We start from the raw sequence: 18,799 nt of genomic DNA, 5'->3' as shown, positions 1-18,799 counted from the left end.
CGGTTGGCTCAGTGGTAGAGCGTCGGCCTGGCATGCAGAGGTCCTGGGTTCGATTCCCGGCCAGGGCACACAGGAGAAGCGCCCATCTGCTTCTCCACCCCTCCCCCTCTCCTTCCTCTCTGTCTCTCTCTTCCCCTCCCACAGCCGAGGCTCCATTAGAGCAAAGATGGGCCGGGCGCTGGGGATGGATCCATGGCCTCTGCCCCAGGCGCTAGAGTGGCTATGGTCGCAACAGAGCGACGCCCCGGAGGGGCAGAGCATCGCCCCCTGGGGGGGCAGAGCGTCGCCCCCTGGTGGGCATGCCGGGTGGATCCCAGTCGGGCGCATGCAGGAGTCTGTCTGACTGTCTCTCCCCGTTTCCAGCTTTGGAAAAATACAAAAAAATAAAAAATAAATAATAGTTATTACAATGCTCAGGGATCTTAGAGAAAGAATGGATGATCATAATAAAAACTTGAACAAAGAGATAGTAAGCATTAAAAAGGACATTGAAACCATAACAAAAAACCAGTCAGAAATGGTGGATACAATATCTGAAATGAAGACTGCACTAGAAGGAATCAACGGCAGGTTAGATGAAGTGGAGGATCAAATCAGTGATTTTAGGCCCTGGCTGGTTGGCTCAGTGGTAGAGCATCGGCCTGGTGTGCAGGAGTCCCGGGTTCGATTCCCGGCCAGGGCACACAGGAGAAGCGCCCATCTGCTTCTCCACCCCTCCCCCTCTCCTTCCTCTCTGTCTCTCTCTTCCCCTCCTGCAGCTGAGGCTCCATTGGAGCAAAGTTGGTCCAGGCGCTGAGGATGGCTCTATGGCTTTTGCCTCAGGTGCTAGTATGGCTCTGGTTGCAACAGAGCGGCGCCCCACATGGGCAGAACATCGCCCCCTGGTGGTCATGCTGGGTGGATCCCAGTTGGGTGCATGCGGGAGTCTGTCTGACTGCCTCCCCATTTCCAGCTTCAGAAAAATACAAAAAACAAACAAACAAAAAAACCCAAATGCAGACTCAAAATGAAAGGGTCTAATAAGATTCTTCAAGCAAATGTCATCTAGATAAAAGTGGTTTTTTTATCTGACAAAATAGATTTCAAGATAAAAAAAAGGTAACAAGAGATATGGACATTCTATAATAATAAAAGGGACAATATATCAAGAAAACATAATACTTATCAATAATATATAATATGAACCAATCAGGGAGCACCAAAACATATAAAGCAACTACTAACAGAACTAAAAAGAGAAACTGACAAAAACACAATTATAGTAGATCATCCAAACAAAAAACAAGTGAAGATATATCTTCCTTAAATGACATATTAGACAAGGTGAACATAATCAACATTTATAGAGCCTTTCAACCCAGAACATAATCTTATACATACTTCTCTGTTGCACAAGGAACATTCTCAAAAGATAGAACATATGTTGAGAAACAAAAATAGTGCCAACAAATTTAAGAAGTTTAAAATCACATCAAGATATTCTCCAAAAACCATGCTTTGAAATTGGAAATCAACTGCAAAAAGAAAGTGGAAAAACCCACAAATGTGTGAAGATTCAACATGCTGCTAAAGAGCGACTGGTTCAGAATAAAAAAGGAGAGATCAGCCTGACCAGGCGGTGGCGCAGTAGATAGAGCATCGGACTGGGATGCAGAGGATCCAGGTTCGAGACTCCAAGGTCACCAGCTTGAGCGTGGGCTCAACTGGTTTGAGCAAAAGCCCACCAGCTTGAACCCAAGGTCGCTGGCTCCAGCAAGGGGTTACTCCGTCTGCTGAAGGCCCACAGTCAAGGCACATATGAGAAAGCAATCAATGAACAACTAAGGTGTTGCAACGCGCAATGAAAAACTAATGATTGATGCTTCTCATCTCTCTCCATTCCTGTCTGTCTGTCCCTGTCTATCCCTCTCTCTGACTCACTCTCTGTCTCTATAAAAAAAAAAAAAAAAAAAGAAGAGATCAAAAGATACAGTGATAAATGAAAAAAACAATAGGCATATCGAACTTTTGGGATGCTACAAAAATGGTAATCAGAGGAAAGTTCATATCATTACAGGCCTATCTCAAGAAACAATATATACATAAACAAATAAACAAAATAAACAACCTAAATTACATCTTAGAAATAGAAAGGAACAAATAAAGTCCCAAAATCAGAAGAAAAGAAATAATAAAATTTACAGCAGAATTAAGTGAAATAGAGAAAAAGATAAAACAAAAATTAATGCAACAAAGAGCTGGTTCTTTGAAAAGATTAATAAAATTGACAAACCTTGAGCTGGACTCACTAAAGAAAAAAGAGAAAATACCTAGACAAAATAAAAAATGAAAGAGAAGACAGAAATTACAGAATACAAAGGATCATGCAAGAATAGTATAAAAGACTACATACCACCAAATTCAATAACCTAGGAGAAAAGGACAAATTCTTAGAAATGTATAACATTCCTAGAATAAATCATGAAAAACTAGAAAATCTAACTGACAAGGAAATTGAAACAATCATCAAAAATCTTCCCAAAGCAAAATTTCAGGATCAGATGGCTTCACTAGTAACTTTTACCAAACATTCAAAGATTTAATATCTATCCTTTTTAAACTCTTCCAAAAAATTTAAAAAGAAGCAATACTTCCTAACACGTGAGGCCAACATTACCCAAACACCAAATTTGGCAAGGATAACATAAAAAAAGAAAACAACAGATCAATATCACTGATAAATATATATACAAAAATCCTAACAAAATACTAGCAGATCAAATACAACATTAAAAGATTAATACATCATGAACAAGTGGGGTTCATTCCAGGGGCACAAGGATGGTTCAATATACAGAAATCAATCAACATCATATACCACATTTACAAAATTAAGGATAAAAGTCATGTATCAATTGATGTAGTAAAAGCATTTGACACAAGTCAACATCCATTTATGACAAAAACATTCAATAAAATGGGTATAAAATGAAAGCACCCAAACATAATAAAGGCAACATATGATAAACCCTCAGCTAATGATCATACTCAACAGTGAAAAACTGAAAGCTTTACCTCTAAGTTCAGGAACAAGACAAGGATGCCACTGTCAACACTATTATTCACCCTAGTATTTTAAGTCCTAGCCAGAGCAATCAGGCAAGAGATTGAAGAGGTAAAACTAATTTTTTCCAGATGACAAGATTCTTTATATAGAAAATCCTAACGACTCCACCAAAATAATTATTTGAAACAATAAACAGCCCAACTGGTGGTGACACAGTGGTTTGAGCATCAGACTGGGATGCCAAGGGCCCGGTTCAAATCCCCAAGGTCACCTGCAGGCTCCCTGACTTGAGTGGGCTTGTCAGCTTGAGTGCTGCATCATTGGCCTGAGCACAGGCTCATCAAACTGACACAAAGGTTGCTGGCTGGTGCCCAAGTATTGCCAAAGAGAAGCTTAAGGTCACTGGCTTGAGCCCAAGATCCCTAGCTTGAGCCCAAGGCCCCTGGCTTGAAGCCCAAAATCGCTAGCTTGAGCAAGGGGCCACTGGGTTAACTTGAGCCCCTCCCCCGATCAAGGTATGTGTGAGAAGCAATCAGTAAACAACTAACATGAAGCAACTACCAGTCTACCCTTCTCATCTCTCTCCTCCCCTCTTTTTCTCCCTTTATCTCTCTCTCAAAAATTAAATAAATAAGCAAGTAAATAAAGTTGCAGGACACGCCCTGGCCGGTTGGCTCAGAGGTAGAGCATTGGCCTGGTGCGTGGGGGACCCAGGTTCGATTCCCGGCCAGGGCATATAGGAGAAGCGCCCATTTGCTTCTCCATCCCCCTCCTTCCTCTCTGTCTCTCTCTTCCCCTCCCACAGCCAAGGCTCCATTGGAGCAAAGATGGCCCGGGCGCTGGGGATGGCTCCTTGGCCTCTGCCCGAGGCGCTAGAGTGGCTCTGGTCGCAAAAGAGCGAGGCCCCGGAGGGGCAGAGCATCGCCCCCTGGTGGGCAGAGCATCGCCCCTGGTGGGCGTGCTGGGTGGATCCCGGTCGGGCGCATGCGGGAGTCTGTCTGACTGTCTCTCCCCGTTTCCAGCTTCAGAAAAATACAAAAAAAAAAAAAAAAAGTTGCAGGACACAAAATCAATGTACAAACATCCATTGCATTTCTATATACTAATGATAAAATTTCAGAGAATGAAAAAAGATTCCTTTTGCAGCTGCAATTAAAAGGATAAAATATCTAGGAATAAAAAAAAATCTAGGAATAAACAACAATATCGATGTCAAGGACCTTATACACTGAAAACTACAAGGCATTATTAAAAGAGATTGAAAAAGTCACAAAGAAATGGAAACATATTCAATGTTTATGGGTTAGGAGAATTAGCATAGTTAAAATGGCCATATACTCAAAGCAATATACATATTTAATGTAATCCTCATTGAAATTACAATGGTACCTTTTAAAAAAAGACAACAAAAATCACCAAATTTCTTTGAACCATAAAAAAGCCTCAACTGCCAAAGTAAACTTGAGCAAAAAGAACAAAGTCAAAAGTATTATACTTCAATTTCAAATTACACTATAAAGAGACAATAATCAAAAAAGTATCATATTGCCTGACCGGGCGGTGGCACAGTGGATAGAGCGTCGGACTGCAATGCAGAGGACCCAGGTTCAAGACCCCGAGGTCACCAGCTTGAGCGCGGGCTCATCTGGTTTGAGCAAAAATCCACCAGCTTGAACCCAAGGTCGTTGGCTCCAGCAAGGGGTTACTCGGTCTGCGGAAGGCCTGCGTTCAAGGCACATATGAGAAAGCAATCAATGAACAACTAAGGTGTTGCAACACGCAACGAAAAACTAATGATTGGTGCTTCTCATCTCTCTCCGTTCCTGTCTGTCTGTCCCTGTCTTTCCCTCTCTCTGACTCAGTCTCTGTCTCTGTAAAAAATAAATTAAAAAAAGTATCATATTGCCAGAATAAGTGACATATAGGCAAACAGAACAAAACTGATGAAGAAAGTCACACAAATTCAAGAAGCATAGAGTCCCATTAAAGAGGAACCCAAAGAGGCCTACACCAAGATACATCATAAATAAAATACCAAAATTAAGGGCTAAAGAAAGAATACTAAAAGCTGCAAGAAAAAAGTAGTTAATTACCTACAAAGGAGCCCCTATAAAAATGACATCCGACTTCACAACAGAAACACTAGAGGCCAGAAGGGAATGGCAAGAAATATTCAAACTAATGCAAAACAAGAGCCTACAACCAAGATTTCTTTATCCAGCAAGGCTATCATTTAAAATTAAAGGAGAAATAAAAAGCTTCCCAGATAAAAAAAAAAAAATCTCAAGGAATTCATTGCAACCAAACCAATGCTGCAAAAAAAATGTTAAGGGGCCTGTTGTAAACAGAACAAATAGGAAAAAAATCTAGAAAAAGAATACAGATTTAAAGAATAAAATGGCAATAAACAACTACTTATCAATAATAACCTTAAATGTAAATGGGTTAAATGCTCCAATCAAAAGACATAGGGTAGCTGTGTGGATAAGAAAACAGTACCTGTACATATGCTGTCTACAGGAAAACCACCTCAAAACAAAAGAGACACACAGATTGAAAGTGAAGGGATAGAAAAAACTATTTCATGCAAATGAAAAAAAAAAAAAAAAAGCTGGGATAGCAATACTTATATTTGACAAAACAGACTTTATTTTTTTTTTATAATTTTATTTTTTTAATGGGGCGACATCAATAAATCATGATACATATATTCAAAGATAACAAGTCCAGGTTATCTTGTCGTTCAATTACGTTGCATACCCATCACCCAGTCAGATTGTCCTCTGTCACCTTCTATCTAGTTTTCTTTGTGCCCCTCCCCCTCCCCCTTTCCCTCTCCCCCCTCCCCCCGTAACCACCACACTCTTATCAATGTCTCTTTCACTTTTATGTCCCACCTACGTATGGAATAATGCAGTTCGTTTTTTTCTGATTTACTAATTTCACTTCGTATAATGTTATCAAGATCCCACCATTTTGCTGTAAATGATCCGATGTCATCATTTCTTATGGCTGAGTAGTATTCCATAATGTATATGTGCCACATCTTCTTTATCCAGTCATCTATTGATGGGCTTTTTGGTTGTTTCCATGTCCTGGCCACTGTGAACAATGCTGCAATGAACATGGGGCTCCATGTGTCTTTACGTATCAATGTTTCTGAGTTTTGGGGGTATATACCCAGTAGAGGAATTGCTGGGTCATAAGATAGTTCTATTTTCAGTTTTTTGAGGAACCACCATACTTTCTTCCATAATGGTTGTACTACTTTACATTCCCACCAACAGTGTATGAGGGTTCCTTTTTCTCCACAGCCTCTGCAACATTTGCTATTACCTGTCTTGTTAATAATAGCTAATCTAACAGGTGTGAGGTGGTATCTCATTGCAGTTTTTATTTGCATTTCTCTAATAACTAAAGAAGATGAGCATCTTTTCATATATCTGTTGGCCATTTGTATTTCTTCCTGGGAGAAGTGTCTGTTCATGTCCTCTTCCCATTTTTTTATTGGATTGTTTGTTTGTTTGTTGTTGAGTTTTATGATCAAAACAGACTTTAAAACAAAGGCTATAGTAAGGGACAAAGTTGCTAAATAATGATAAAGAGTGCAATTCAACAGGAAGATAAAACCATTATAAATATGTATGCTCCTAATATAGGAGCATCTAAATTTATAAAGATTTTGATGAACATAAAGGGCAAGATCGATAGCAATACTATAATAGTAGGGGATTTTAATACTCCACTAACATCAATGGATAGATCAAGAAAGAAAATTAACAAAGAAACAGCAGACTTAAAGGACACACTAGATCAAATGGATTTAATAGATATCTTCAGAACCTTTCACCCCAAAGCAGCAGAATATACATTCTTTTCAAGTATTCATGGTACATTCTCTAGGATAGACCACATGCTAGGAACACAAAACGAGTCTCAATAAAATTAAGAAGACTAAAATCATTTCGAACATCTTCTCTGATCACAATGGCATGAAACTACAAATCAACTACAATAGAAAAACAAAAAAAAATTCAAACACTTGGAGACTAAACAGGAAGTTATTAAATAACAAATGGGTTAACAATGAGATCAAAGAATAAAACTTTCCTTGAAACAAATGAAAATGAACATACAACAACTCAAAATTTATGGGACATAGCAAAAGCAGTCCTAAGAGGCAAGTTCATAGCATTACAGTAATACCTTAAGAAGCAAGAAAAAGCCCAAATAAACAACTTACCCTACATCTAAAAGAACTAGAAAAAAGAACAAACAAAGCCCAGAGGAAGTAGAAGAAAGGACATAATAAAGATCGGAGTGGAAATGAATAACAAAGAGGCTAAAAAAAAATACAGCCTAACCAGGCGGTGGCACAGTGGATAGAGCATCTGACTGGGATGCGGAGGACACAGGTTCAAGATCCTGCACTCACCACTTTGAGCATGGGCTCATTTAGTTTGAGCAAAGCTCACCAGTTTGGATCCAAGGTCCCTGGCTTGAGCAAGGGGTTACTCAGTCTGCTGTAGCCTCATGGTCAAGGCACATATGAGAAAGCAATCAATGAACAACTAAGGTGTCACAACGAAAAACTAATGATTGATGCTTCTCATCTCTCTCCGTTCCTGTCTGTCTGTCCCTATCTATCCCTCTCTCTGTCTCTGTAAAAAAACCAACCAAACAAACAAAAAAACCCAAAAAAACAATACAGAAGATCAATAAAACAAAGAGTAGGTTCTTGTCAAAGGTAAACCAGATAGATGAACCTTTAACAAGACTCACCAAGAAAAAAAGAGAGAGGATTCACTCAAATAAATAAAATTAGAAATGAGAGCGGAGAAGTAACAACTGACACAGCAGAAATACAAAGGATTATAAGAAAATACTATGAAGAACTATATGCCAAAAAATGAGACAGCCTAGGCGAAATGGATAAATTCATAGAAACATACAATCTTTCAAAAGTCAATCTAAAGAATCAAAAACCTAAATAGATCAATTACATCAAATGATATTGAAACAGTTATCAAGAAACTCCCAAGAAAAAACAGTCCTGGGCCAGATGGCTTCACTGGTGAATTTTACCAAATGCTCAAAGAAGAACTAACTCCTATCCTTCTCAAGCTATTTCAAAAAACTCAAGAGGAGGGAAGACTTCCAAGCTCCTTTTATGCGGCAAGCCAAATACTTCATTCCAAAACCAGGCAAAGACAGTACAAAGAAACTATAGACCAATATCCCTGATGAACCGAGATGCTAAAATTTTCAACAAAATATTAGCAAACCGGATCCAGCAATACATTAAAAAAATCATACATCATGATCAAGTGGAATTTATTCTGGGGTGGCAATGTGATTCATCACATAAAAAAACGAAAGAAGAAAAATCACATGATAATATCAATAGATGCCAAAAAAAAAAAAAGATTAAATCCAGCACCCACTTATGATCAAAACTCTCAGCAAAGTGAGAATACAGGGAACATACCTCAACATGATAAAGGTCATCTATGACAAATCCATGGCCATACTCAATGGGCAAAAATTAAAAGCAATCCCCTTAAGATCAGGAACAAGGCAGGGTTGCCCCCTTTCACCACTCTTATTCAACATAGTTCCAGAAGTCCTAGCCATAGCAATTAGACAAAAAATAAATAAAAGGCATCCAAATTGGAAAGGAAGTAAAAATATCATTACTCGCTGATGACATGATATTGTACATAGAAAACCCTAAAGTCTCAGTAAAAAAAACTACTGGACCTGATAAATGAATTCAGCAAGGCAGCAGAATATAAAATTAATATTCAGAAATCAGTGGCATTTTTATACACTAACAATGAACTGTATGAAAGAGAAATTAAGAAAACAATCCCCGGCCCAGGCTGGTTGGCTCAGTGGTAGAGCGTTGGCCTGGCGTGCAGGAGTCCTGGGTTCGATTCCCAGCCAGGGCACACAGGAGAAGCGCCCATCTGCTTCTCCACCCCTCGCCCTCTCCTTCCTCTCTCTCTCTTCCCCTCCCGCAGCCAAGGCTCCATTGGAGCAAAGTTGGCCCGGGCGCTGAGGATGGCTCCATGACCTCTGCCTCAGGTGCTAGAATGGCCCTGGTTGCAACAGAGCAACACCCAAGATGGGCAGAGCATCGCCCCCTGGTGGGCATGCCGGGTGGATCCCGGTCGGGCGCATGCGTAAGTCTGTCTGACTGCCTCCCCATTTCCAACTTCAGAAAAATAAATAAATAAATAAATAAATAAATAAATAAATAAATAAAGAAAGAAAGAAAGAAAACAATCCCCTTCAAAATTGCAACAACAAATATAAAGTACCTAGGAGTAAATTTAACCAAGGACGTTAAAGACTTGTACTCGGAAAATGATAAGACATTTTAAAAAGAAATCAAGAAAGATACGAACAAGTGGAAGAATATACCGTGTTCATGGATAGGAGGAATAAACATCATAAAATGTCTATATTACCCAAAGCAATCTATAAATTCAATGCAATTCCTATTAAAATACCAATGGCATACTTCAAAGATATAGAACACATATTCCAAAAATTTATACGGAACCAAAAAAGAACACGACTAGCCATAGCAATCTTAAAAAAGCAGAATAAAGTGGGTGGTATCACACTTCCTGATATCAAGTTATACTACAAGGCTATTGTACTCAAAACAGCTTGGTACTGGCATAAGAACAGGCATACAGATCAATGGAACAGAACAAAGAACCCAGAAATAAACCCAACCTATATGGACAATTGGTATTTGACAAAGGAGGTAAAAGCATACAATAGAATAAAAACAGTCTCTTTAACAAATGGTGTTGGGAAAATAGGATAGGTTCTTGGAAGAAAATGAAACTAGACCACCAACTTACACCATACACAAAAATAAACTCAAAATGGATGAAAGATTTAAATGTAAGTTGTGAAACCATAATTATCTAGGAAGAAAACATAGGCAGTAAGCTCTCCAATATCTCTTGCAACGATTATATTTGCTGATTTATCTACACGGGCAAGTGAAATAAAGTACAGGGTAAACAAATGGGACTATATCAAACTAAAAAGCTTTTGCACAGCAAAAGACAATATGAACAAAATAAAATGACAAACCACACAATGGGAGAACATATTTGACAATACATCTGATAAGGGGTTACTAACCAAAATTTATAAAAAAAACTTCTAAAATTCAACACCAGGATGGTAAACAATCCTATTTAAAAATGGGCAAAGAACTGAATAGACACTTGCCAAGGAAGACATACAGATGGCCAATAGGTAGATGAAAAACTGTTCAACATCACTAATCATTAGAGAAATGCAAATTAAAACCACAATGAGATACCACGTCACACCCATCACAATGGCGCTCATTATCAAAACAACACATAATAAGTGCTGGCGAGGGTGTGGATAAAAGGAAACCTTCCTGCACTGCTGGTGGGAATGCAGACTGTTGCAGCCACTGTGGAAAACAATATAGATTCCTCAAAAAACTAAAAATGGAACTGCCTTTTGACCTAGCCATCCCACTTTTAGGTATATATCCTAAGAATACAAAATCAATGATTCAAAGAAGAAATGCATCCCCATGTTTACTGCAGCATTGTTTACAATAGCCAAGATCTGGAAATTGCCCAAGTGTCTATCAGTGGATGAGTGGATTAAAAAGCGGTGGTACATATACACAATGGAATACTATGCAGCATGAAAAAGAGGGAAACCTTACCTTTGTGACAACATGGATGGACTTGGAGACTATTATGCTAAGTGAAATAAGCCAGGCAGAGAAAGAAAAATATCGTATGATCTCACTCATATAAGGAATTTAAAGAACAATGTGAACTGAGGAACAGAATAGAGGTAGTGGTGGGATCAAAGGGACCAGAGGGAAAGCGGTCAGAGGGAAAAGGGAGGAGAGGATGAGATCAGAGAGGGAAAGAGATTAGTGAAAGTATATATACATAACACAGTGTTATAGAGAGCAGCACAGCAAATCCAGAAGGGAAGGAGGAGGACATTGGGGGGAGAGGATCAAAGGGGGTATCAAGGGGAACACGGGGGTGAGGAGGAAGGAGATATATTTGGTGGGACACTTGAATCTATGTAAGCACAATAAAATAAAATAAAAAAAAGGCAGAGGACCTGAAAAAATACTTCTTCCAAGAAGAGATACAAATGGCCAACAGGTGTATGAAAAGATGCTCAACTTCACTATTAAGGAAATGAAAATTAAAACTACAATGCTACTTCACACCTGCCAGAATGCCTATCATTAATAAGTTAATAAACAACAGTGTTGGTGAGGCTGTGGAGAAAGGGAACCCTCATGCACTATTGATAGGAATGCAGACTGGTTAGAGCCACTGTGGAAAGCAGTATGAGGTTACCTTCAAAAAATTAAAAATGAAACTACCTTGTGACTCAGCAATTCCACTTTTGGGAGTATATCCTAAGAAATCTGAACACTAATTCAGAAGAATACATGCACCCCTATGTTCATTGCAATGTTATTTACAATAGCCAAGATTTAGAAACAACCCAAGTGCCTTCCAGTAGATAAATGGATAAAAAAAACCTGTGGTACATTTACAGAATGGAATACTACTCAGCCATAAAAAGAAAGAAATCTTACCTTCTGCAACAGCATGGATGGATCTGGAGATTATTATGCTAAATGAAATAAGCCAAAGACTGATATATAATTACACTTTTATGTGGAATCTAATGAACAAAATAAAATAGACTCATAGATATGCAACACAGACTGACAGCTGTCACTGGGGATGAGAATAGGGAGGGTGGGTGAAAAAGGTGAAGGGATTAAGGAAAAGAAAAATTAAACACTTTGGGGAATGCAGGGGGAAAGGTGGACGGTGGTATGTGAACAGGATAGAGGGCGGATAAATGGTGACAGAAGACTTGACTTGGGGTGGTGAACACACAATGCAATATACAGATAACGTATTGTAGAACTGTGCACTGGAAACCTCTATAACTTTATTAACCAATATCACCCCAACAAATCAATAAAAGTTAAATTAAAAAACAAATTGGGTCTAAATGTCAAAAAATTAAAAATAAAATAACTGAATAGCTAGAGAAGATGTGGTACATACATACAATGGACTGGTATTTGGCCATGAAAAAGAATGCAATTGGAGTGATGGTGGTGGCACAGTGGATGGACAGAGCATCAACCTGGAATGTTGAGGTTGTGGGTTTGGAACACCGGACTTGCTTCGTCAAGGCACATACAGCAACTATGAGCTGATGCTTCCCACTCCTCCATTCTGCCTCTCTCTCTCTCTCTCTCTCTCTCTCTCCTTTTTCAAAAATCAATAAATAAAATGAAAAGAAAAAAAAAGAATGAAATCATACCATTTGCAATAACATGGATGAACCTAGGGTCTGATGGTAAGTGAAATAAGTCAGACAGGTGATTTTATCTATATATGGAATCTAAAAAACAAAATAAAACAGAAACAAACTCATAGATACAGAGAACAAACATGAGTTGCCAGATGGGAAGGGGGGTAAGGGTTGTGTGAAAAAAGATGAAGGGATAAAGAAATACACATTTGCAGTTGTAAAACAGTCACAGCAATGTAGAGTACAGTTTAGGGAATAGTCACTAATATTGTAATAACTATGTATGATGTCCGGTGGGTGCAAGACCTATTGGGGCATCAAAGTTATATAAATACCTAACCACTATGTTATGTTGTACACCTGAAACTAATATAATATTGTATATCAACTGTGCTTAAAAATTTTTTTAAAGGAGAAATTTTTTAAATGAGAAAAAACTATTTGTATATCTGATTTATGACACTAATTTAAAAATCCTATGAATACTTTATAAAAGGAAGAGACAAAAGGAAACACCAAATAAAGTTTCTTAAATAGGTTAGAAGCACTAAAAAATGAATTAAAAAAATTATTTTCTAGAGTATGCCTGAGAAGGGGGTGAGGAAAGGCACCTGGGTAAGAGGGTGAGAGGGAGAGAGGAAAGAGAAAAAAAGAGCTCTAAGAATTTTTTTAGTTTATTAAAATTGCATAGCAAGATAAGCTTTTTTCATGCCTCGTTCCATTCCCTTTCTCTCTGACTGTATATTTTTGTGGTTACATTGTTATTTTCCTCCTTTTCATTATAGACAAGTCATTCCAAGGCAAACCCAAAATGTTGTTATACTATTCAAAAAAGCAGTCACAGAAAAGTCAGAATTAAATTTTATTTCACATTGATAGAAACTGTGGAAAGCATTTTTCCCACATTACAGCATATTTCAATGAAATATCTCTTGCCATAAATCATATCTTGCTAATATATATAACTGAAACAAGTTTATATTCATTAAAGTAAATCAAAATGACATTAAATGATTGTTTAAAAATTTTAAATCCAGACAAACAACATATGGCTTCATTATTTACATTCTATATAGTCCATTACTAAATTATTTCCATTATCAATTAGCACCCTATTTATTAAGATGCATTTCTAACATTTAGTCATTTGGCATACAGAAGAAAAATTAACAGTTCAAAATTATGAAGAATACCATATTTGTTACATACTAAATGGTATGGTAACTATACCATATGTGTTGAGTTCTGGCTAACCTTTATAGAAAATAAATTTGTTTTCAAATAGTTTTTAGCCATAATCTAAAAAATTCATTATTTAAAATCAAATAATTGCTATTTTTATGTCTGCACAAAAACTAATTTTTAAAAAATCATCTGACTAAAGTGTAAATGTCAAATAATTTTATGACAGATAAAAGTAAAGCAAATTTTTCTAATGGATTGTTCATTTCCTACAGTAGTTTATTTCAAACATAAGTATAAAATACATAAACTAAAACTCTATTCTATAAGGAGAATCATCTTAGAGCAAATCATTTTCATCTTAAAAATTACAGTTTTTAAGATCAGTCTTAAATATTCCAGAACATAATAGAATATGACCTAATAATTCTTCGAGTTAATTACAGAAAAATACAACCACAGAATGATTCCCTACCTGAACTGAAGATTCTAACAACTATATAGGTCTAATGTTGGACTAAGGTACAGTATAAAGAATAAGTAATACAGGAAGTTTGAAGTGATGTTTGGTTTCTTTATATAAGTATAAATACATTTTAAATACCGTTACGCCTGTGATTCAGAATGCCAAATTACAGCATGTATTGACAGCAGATTTCTATGGCAAGGAGGCAATATTTGGTCTATTATGAAAGATAAAAAGAAAGAATACATTTCCTTTCTAGAGAGGAAAACAGAATATTAAAAAATTTTAACAGGGAAAGAAAAGCCTGGTCCCCAAAATAAAAGGGCCCTTAATTGAAGAGAACAATATTACTCTGTATTGATACTTAGAAGTAGTATCCCTATTATTAGGAATACTGTAATAACACGTCATCTTTATGTATTATAATCATTAATAATATCTGAATACATACAGTGTATATAAAAAATACAGATACTGGATGGTGACTAAGTAATTTTGGAATAAGTCCATAGACTAAGTCACAACATTCATAAATAGTTTATATCTTAACTGCTTATTTATACTTGAACAAGTTTTCATTGAGCATACTAATAATTTTCAAATGATGTACCAGAAAGTCTGATTATAGTATTTTATTATTTTGCTGAATTACATTTGAGAAAAAGAAGCTAGCTGCTTCACCTAGTTTAATGCTAGTATATTCTGGATCATATTATACAAATACATGTATTGACACTTAAGAGATCATAAATTGACCATGAGGAGATATTTAGTTGGTGTCACTGGTATGTATTTGCAAAAGATTTTAATACTGCAAACATTGTAAGTTTTGAAATTGGGCACAGGAAAAGGTCTAAACTTGACTACAATGATGCTGGTGTGGACTTCTACACAAGGCCCCTTTAGTGATGTCAATCAACTGGAGGTAGGAGTTTATCGATGAACTGCTTGATATCCATCATTTCCTGTTTGGAATAAAGTGATTTAATAAGCAGTTACACAAATAAGAAATTAAATCCGCACTAAAATACCACTAACTAAATCCATAGTGTGTATACATAGGTGAAACAACATTTTTACTATTACAATAAAATAAAAAGTTGTAACAGAGAAATGCAATAATAGAAATTTTAGCATTTTCTATAATTATTATTATTGTACATTCACTGATGTCTCCTATCTAATATCTACTTCCAAGAAAATGGTCTGTATTTTGCCATACTTGAACAAGTAAAACGTGGTGAGGAAGAATGAGGGGGTTTAGAAGTGACAATACCTATACTATACAGCAGGGGTCCCCAAACTTTTTACACAGGGGGCCAGTTCACTGTCCCTCAGACCATTGGAGGGCCAGACTATAAAAAAACTATGAACAAATCCTTATGCACACTGCACATATCTTATTTTAAAGTAAGAAAACAAAATGGGAACAAATACAATATTTAAAATAAAGAACAAGTAAATTTAAATCAACAAGCTGACCAGTATTTCAATGGGAACTATACTCCTGTCACTGACCACCAATGAAAGAGGTGCCCCTTCTGGAAGTGCAGCAGGGGCTGGATAAATGGCCTCAGGGGGCCGCATGTGGCCCGCAGGCTGTAGTTTGGGGACCCTTGTATACAGAGAAGTCTCAGGAAGTACATAATGACTGTCAACTACATATACATAAAAAAGCGCAGCTTTTAATAGTCTCATGAGAATGAAAGGCTAAATTCACAGCATAAAATATTTTGCTAAAGATTTAGATATAACCAACCAACCGAAAGAAAGCATGTACCTAAGATAGGCCTGCAAAGACATGAAAATTAATATAACCAACTATTACAGAAAAAACTTCCTAGAAGACCCTTGCACCTGGCTCAGTTTTCTTGCCCAAACACATTTCATTTCCTCCTACCATCTCTAGTATTTCAAGGCTTGGCCTCACAACCTACAATCGGCAATGGAGAGAACCTTCAACTTTATAATTTATTCACCCAGAAAAAAAAAAAAAGGCACAGCATGAAACTGGTCTATTTTACAGCACTCTATAAAGTCCTATTAAGTTTCCCATGACACCACCTCCTACTTTTCCACCTCTTCTGACTTTCTGCTCCTAATTATTCAGTCCAGTGTCTTCCAATGCAATCACACAAAGAATCATACATATAAGAAGCTTTTATTTTAAAACATCTCCATACAAACCAAGATACCTGAGTTCCACTCCAAGCCCCCAATGTACTGAATCAGAATAACTGAGATAACTGAGTTTGGAGTTTAGGGGTCTGTATGTTGAAGCTTCTTGGGATACAATGTCTACTTGGAAAATCACTGCCCTAGACCCTCAGTCCCTCCTGGATGGTCAGAGTGACACCTCCCTTTCTGGATTCAATAATACTTCACGACAGTCCTGGCCAGACAGCTCAGCTGGTTGGAGTGTCATCCTAATATGCAAAGGTTTGAGTGTGATCCCCAGTCAGAGCACATACAGGAACAGATCAATGTTTCTGCCTCTCTCCGTTGCCCTTCCTCTCTCTCTAAAATCAATAAATAAATGGAACAAAACACAATACTTCATGACAATTTCTTTGTCTTTAAAAATAAAATTTAAATTTTGTTGCTTCTATAAAAACAAAAGGTTATTTTAAAAGAACTTCTAAAAAGTTGTGGGTACGCGTCTCTGTTCGATAACTCTGTAGATCAACAAGTACAAAAGGAAGGAACTATTATGACAGTCAACTATGTTCTTAGTAACACCCGAGCATCTCAGGCCCTTTGTCTTTCTGGATAAATCAATATTACAATCTGCTGTCTCTGTCCTAAAGCAAATGATTTAGACAAGCTAAGCAGTTAGTTGCAAAACAATGTTAACATAAATTGCCTCCATGTTTAGCCAACAATTTTTTTTCTTGGCCTTTTTAAGCCTCCAAATCTATCCAGACCTCCTTTATCTTATTAAGGGACCACATCTCCCCTACTTTACTGAAAAGATTAAGAGGATCTACTGTGCACTCTCATACTCTCATCTATACCTCAACAATTCATTCATATTAATCCATCTCTTCTATCTTGATTCAAAGTGTTTTTCTCCTCTTTTAAGGCAACCGTTTCAGGACTTAATTACATTATCTGGTCCCTCTAGCACTTCCTCCTACCAATTATTTTCTCTCTATTGCATCTTCTCCCTCTTTCCTCCCCACCTATATGGGTCTCTTTCTCTCATCCTAGTAATAAGAATCTTCCTACTCTCTTATCCCTTTACCAAAACCTTTTTTAGAAAGGATTATACATATTACCTCTACTTCCTCATTTCCCTATTTTATACAATCCATTGCAGTTTGGCTCACAGATGGAAGAAATGAATAATTTCTTCCAGGACTATTTCCCCTTAATCATTCTTTGAATCATGGGTTACTGTTCCCATCCACTCAGAAATTCTCTCCTCCCGTACTCCTGTTTAACCCCTAAGTCCTTGTAACTCTCCCCAAAGTTCTATCCCTTGACCTTTTTTCTCATGATACTCTTCAATGGTAATTCTTCACTGATCAATAATATTGGTAATTATTCTAAATCTCTATTACAGGCTTGAACTTCAGACAAATATTTCCAACATCCCATTCGGATATCATGGGGGCACATCAATTTTTATGTTTACTAAACTCAGTATATCTACTTCCTGTTACCCTAACACTGCTCCTTGTACCTACTTATGAACAGCATCCTCTTAGTCATCTGAACTAGAAATCTAAGGCCTCACTGATATTTCCTTCTTTCCTAGTCCATAGAATTAACACTAAATCCTAATGGATTCTGCTTCATTTGTTTCCAGAATGTACATTACATTTTGCTTTGATATAGAAAAAAAGTCAATGGCCTTCTGTTGCCTAGAGAACAAGTCCATTCTCAGCACAACATAAAAATTCACTATACTCAAGTCCCTCCTTTCTGTCTCTGTTCTATGACACCTAGATCTTCCTAAGACCACAGTCCACCTGGACAGCTTGCTTTTCCTGTTCCACATTATTTTCTCTGCATACTTGCTACCCAAGTCCTACCCAGTGTTCATAATGGAGCTCTTTCATTATGATCTCAGTACCTCCTAATAAAATTTAATCTTACTTTCTTCAGTTTTTCAAAGAACTTTAAAAAACCCTTCTAGTATATATCACATTCTGTTTCTATACAGTGACTTGGATATAGATCCTTCCCTGCTAGTAAAATTTTTATTTTAATCAATCCTTTCTAAATTTTAATAAAAGGAAATGGGGTTTTTTTTGTCTTAGAATTATGTACAATACATGCTTGTAATAGGAAATCAGAGAATGTCTGTTGAATTATAATGAATAAACTTTGATCTAAATCCTGCTAACCTATGACTCAGTGTGAATTTACTAACTCCTTTCAAGACCCAAACATTCAAATGTTATTTATCTTAAAACATCACATGGAAAAAGGAAATTTTGCCTCTATAATCACTGTTTCCAAACATTTACCTGTTGACATGAACTATGCATCATGCCTTCATAGGTTTTGAAGGTGACATTGGCTGGATTTACCAACGTTTTTAGCTTTTCGACAGTAAGAGAACCAAACATTAGAGGAACTAACGGGTCACAGTCGCCATGGCACTGAAGAATAGAAATATCTCTATTAACGCCACTGATAGGACCCTGCAGAAAACAAAATTAGTATTATTTATTCAGAAATATACAGCATTATACTAGGAATTTAAAACTGTAGCTAGA

The 18,799-nt window shown here is 37.0% G+C and overlaps 1 protein-coding gene across 1 annotated transcript in view; it reads right to left on the bottom strand.

The window, feature by feature from the left end:
* Positions 1–13,273: 13,273 nt before the first annotated feature.
* Positions 13,274–18,799, bottom strand: part of LYPLA1 (lysophospholipase 1) — a 41,628-nt gene continuing 36,102 nt past the window's right edge. The window contains exons 8-9 of the mRNA XM_066379056.1: positions 18,548–18,724; positions 13,274–15,037 (exon numbers count right to left, since the gene is read on the bottom strand). Coding sequence (XP_066235153.1) covers positions 14,984–15,037; positions 18,548–18,724 — 231 coding nt within the window. The 3' untranslated portion in view covers positions 13,274–14,983. The remainder of the gene's footprint in view (positions 15,038–18,547; positions 18,725–18,799) is intronic.

This window comes from Saccopteryx leptura, chromosome 3 (assembly GCF_036850995.1).
Source record: "Saccopteryx leptura isolate mSacLep1 chromosome 3, mSacLep1_pri_phased_curated, whole genome shotgun sequence".
NCBI lineage: Eukaryota > Metazoa > Chordata > Mammalia > Chiroptera > Emballonuridae > Saccopteryx > Saccopteryx leptura.
This window is presented reverse-complemented; position numbering and strand designations above follow the sequence as displayed.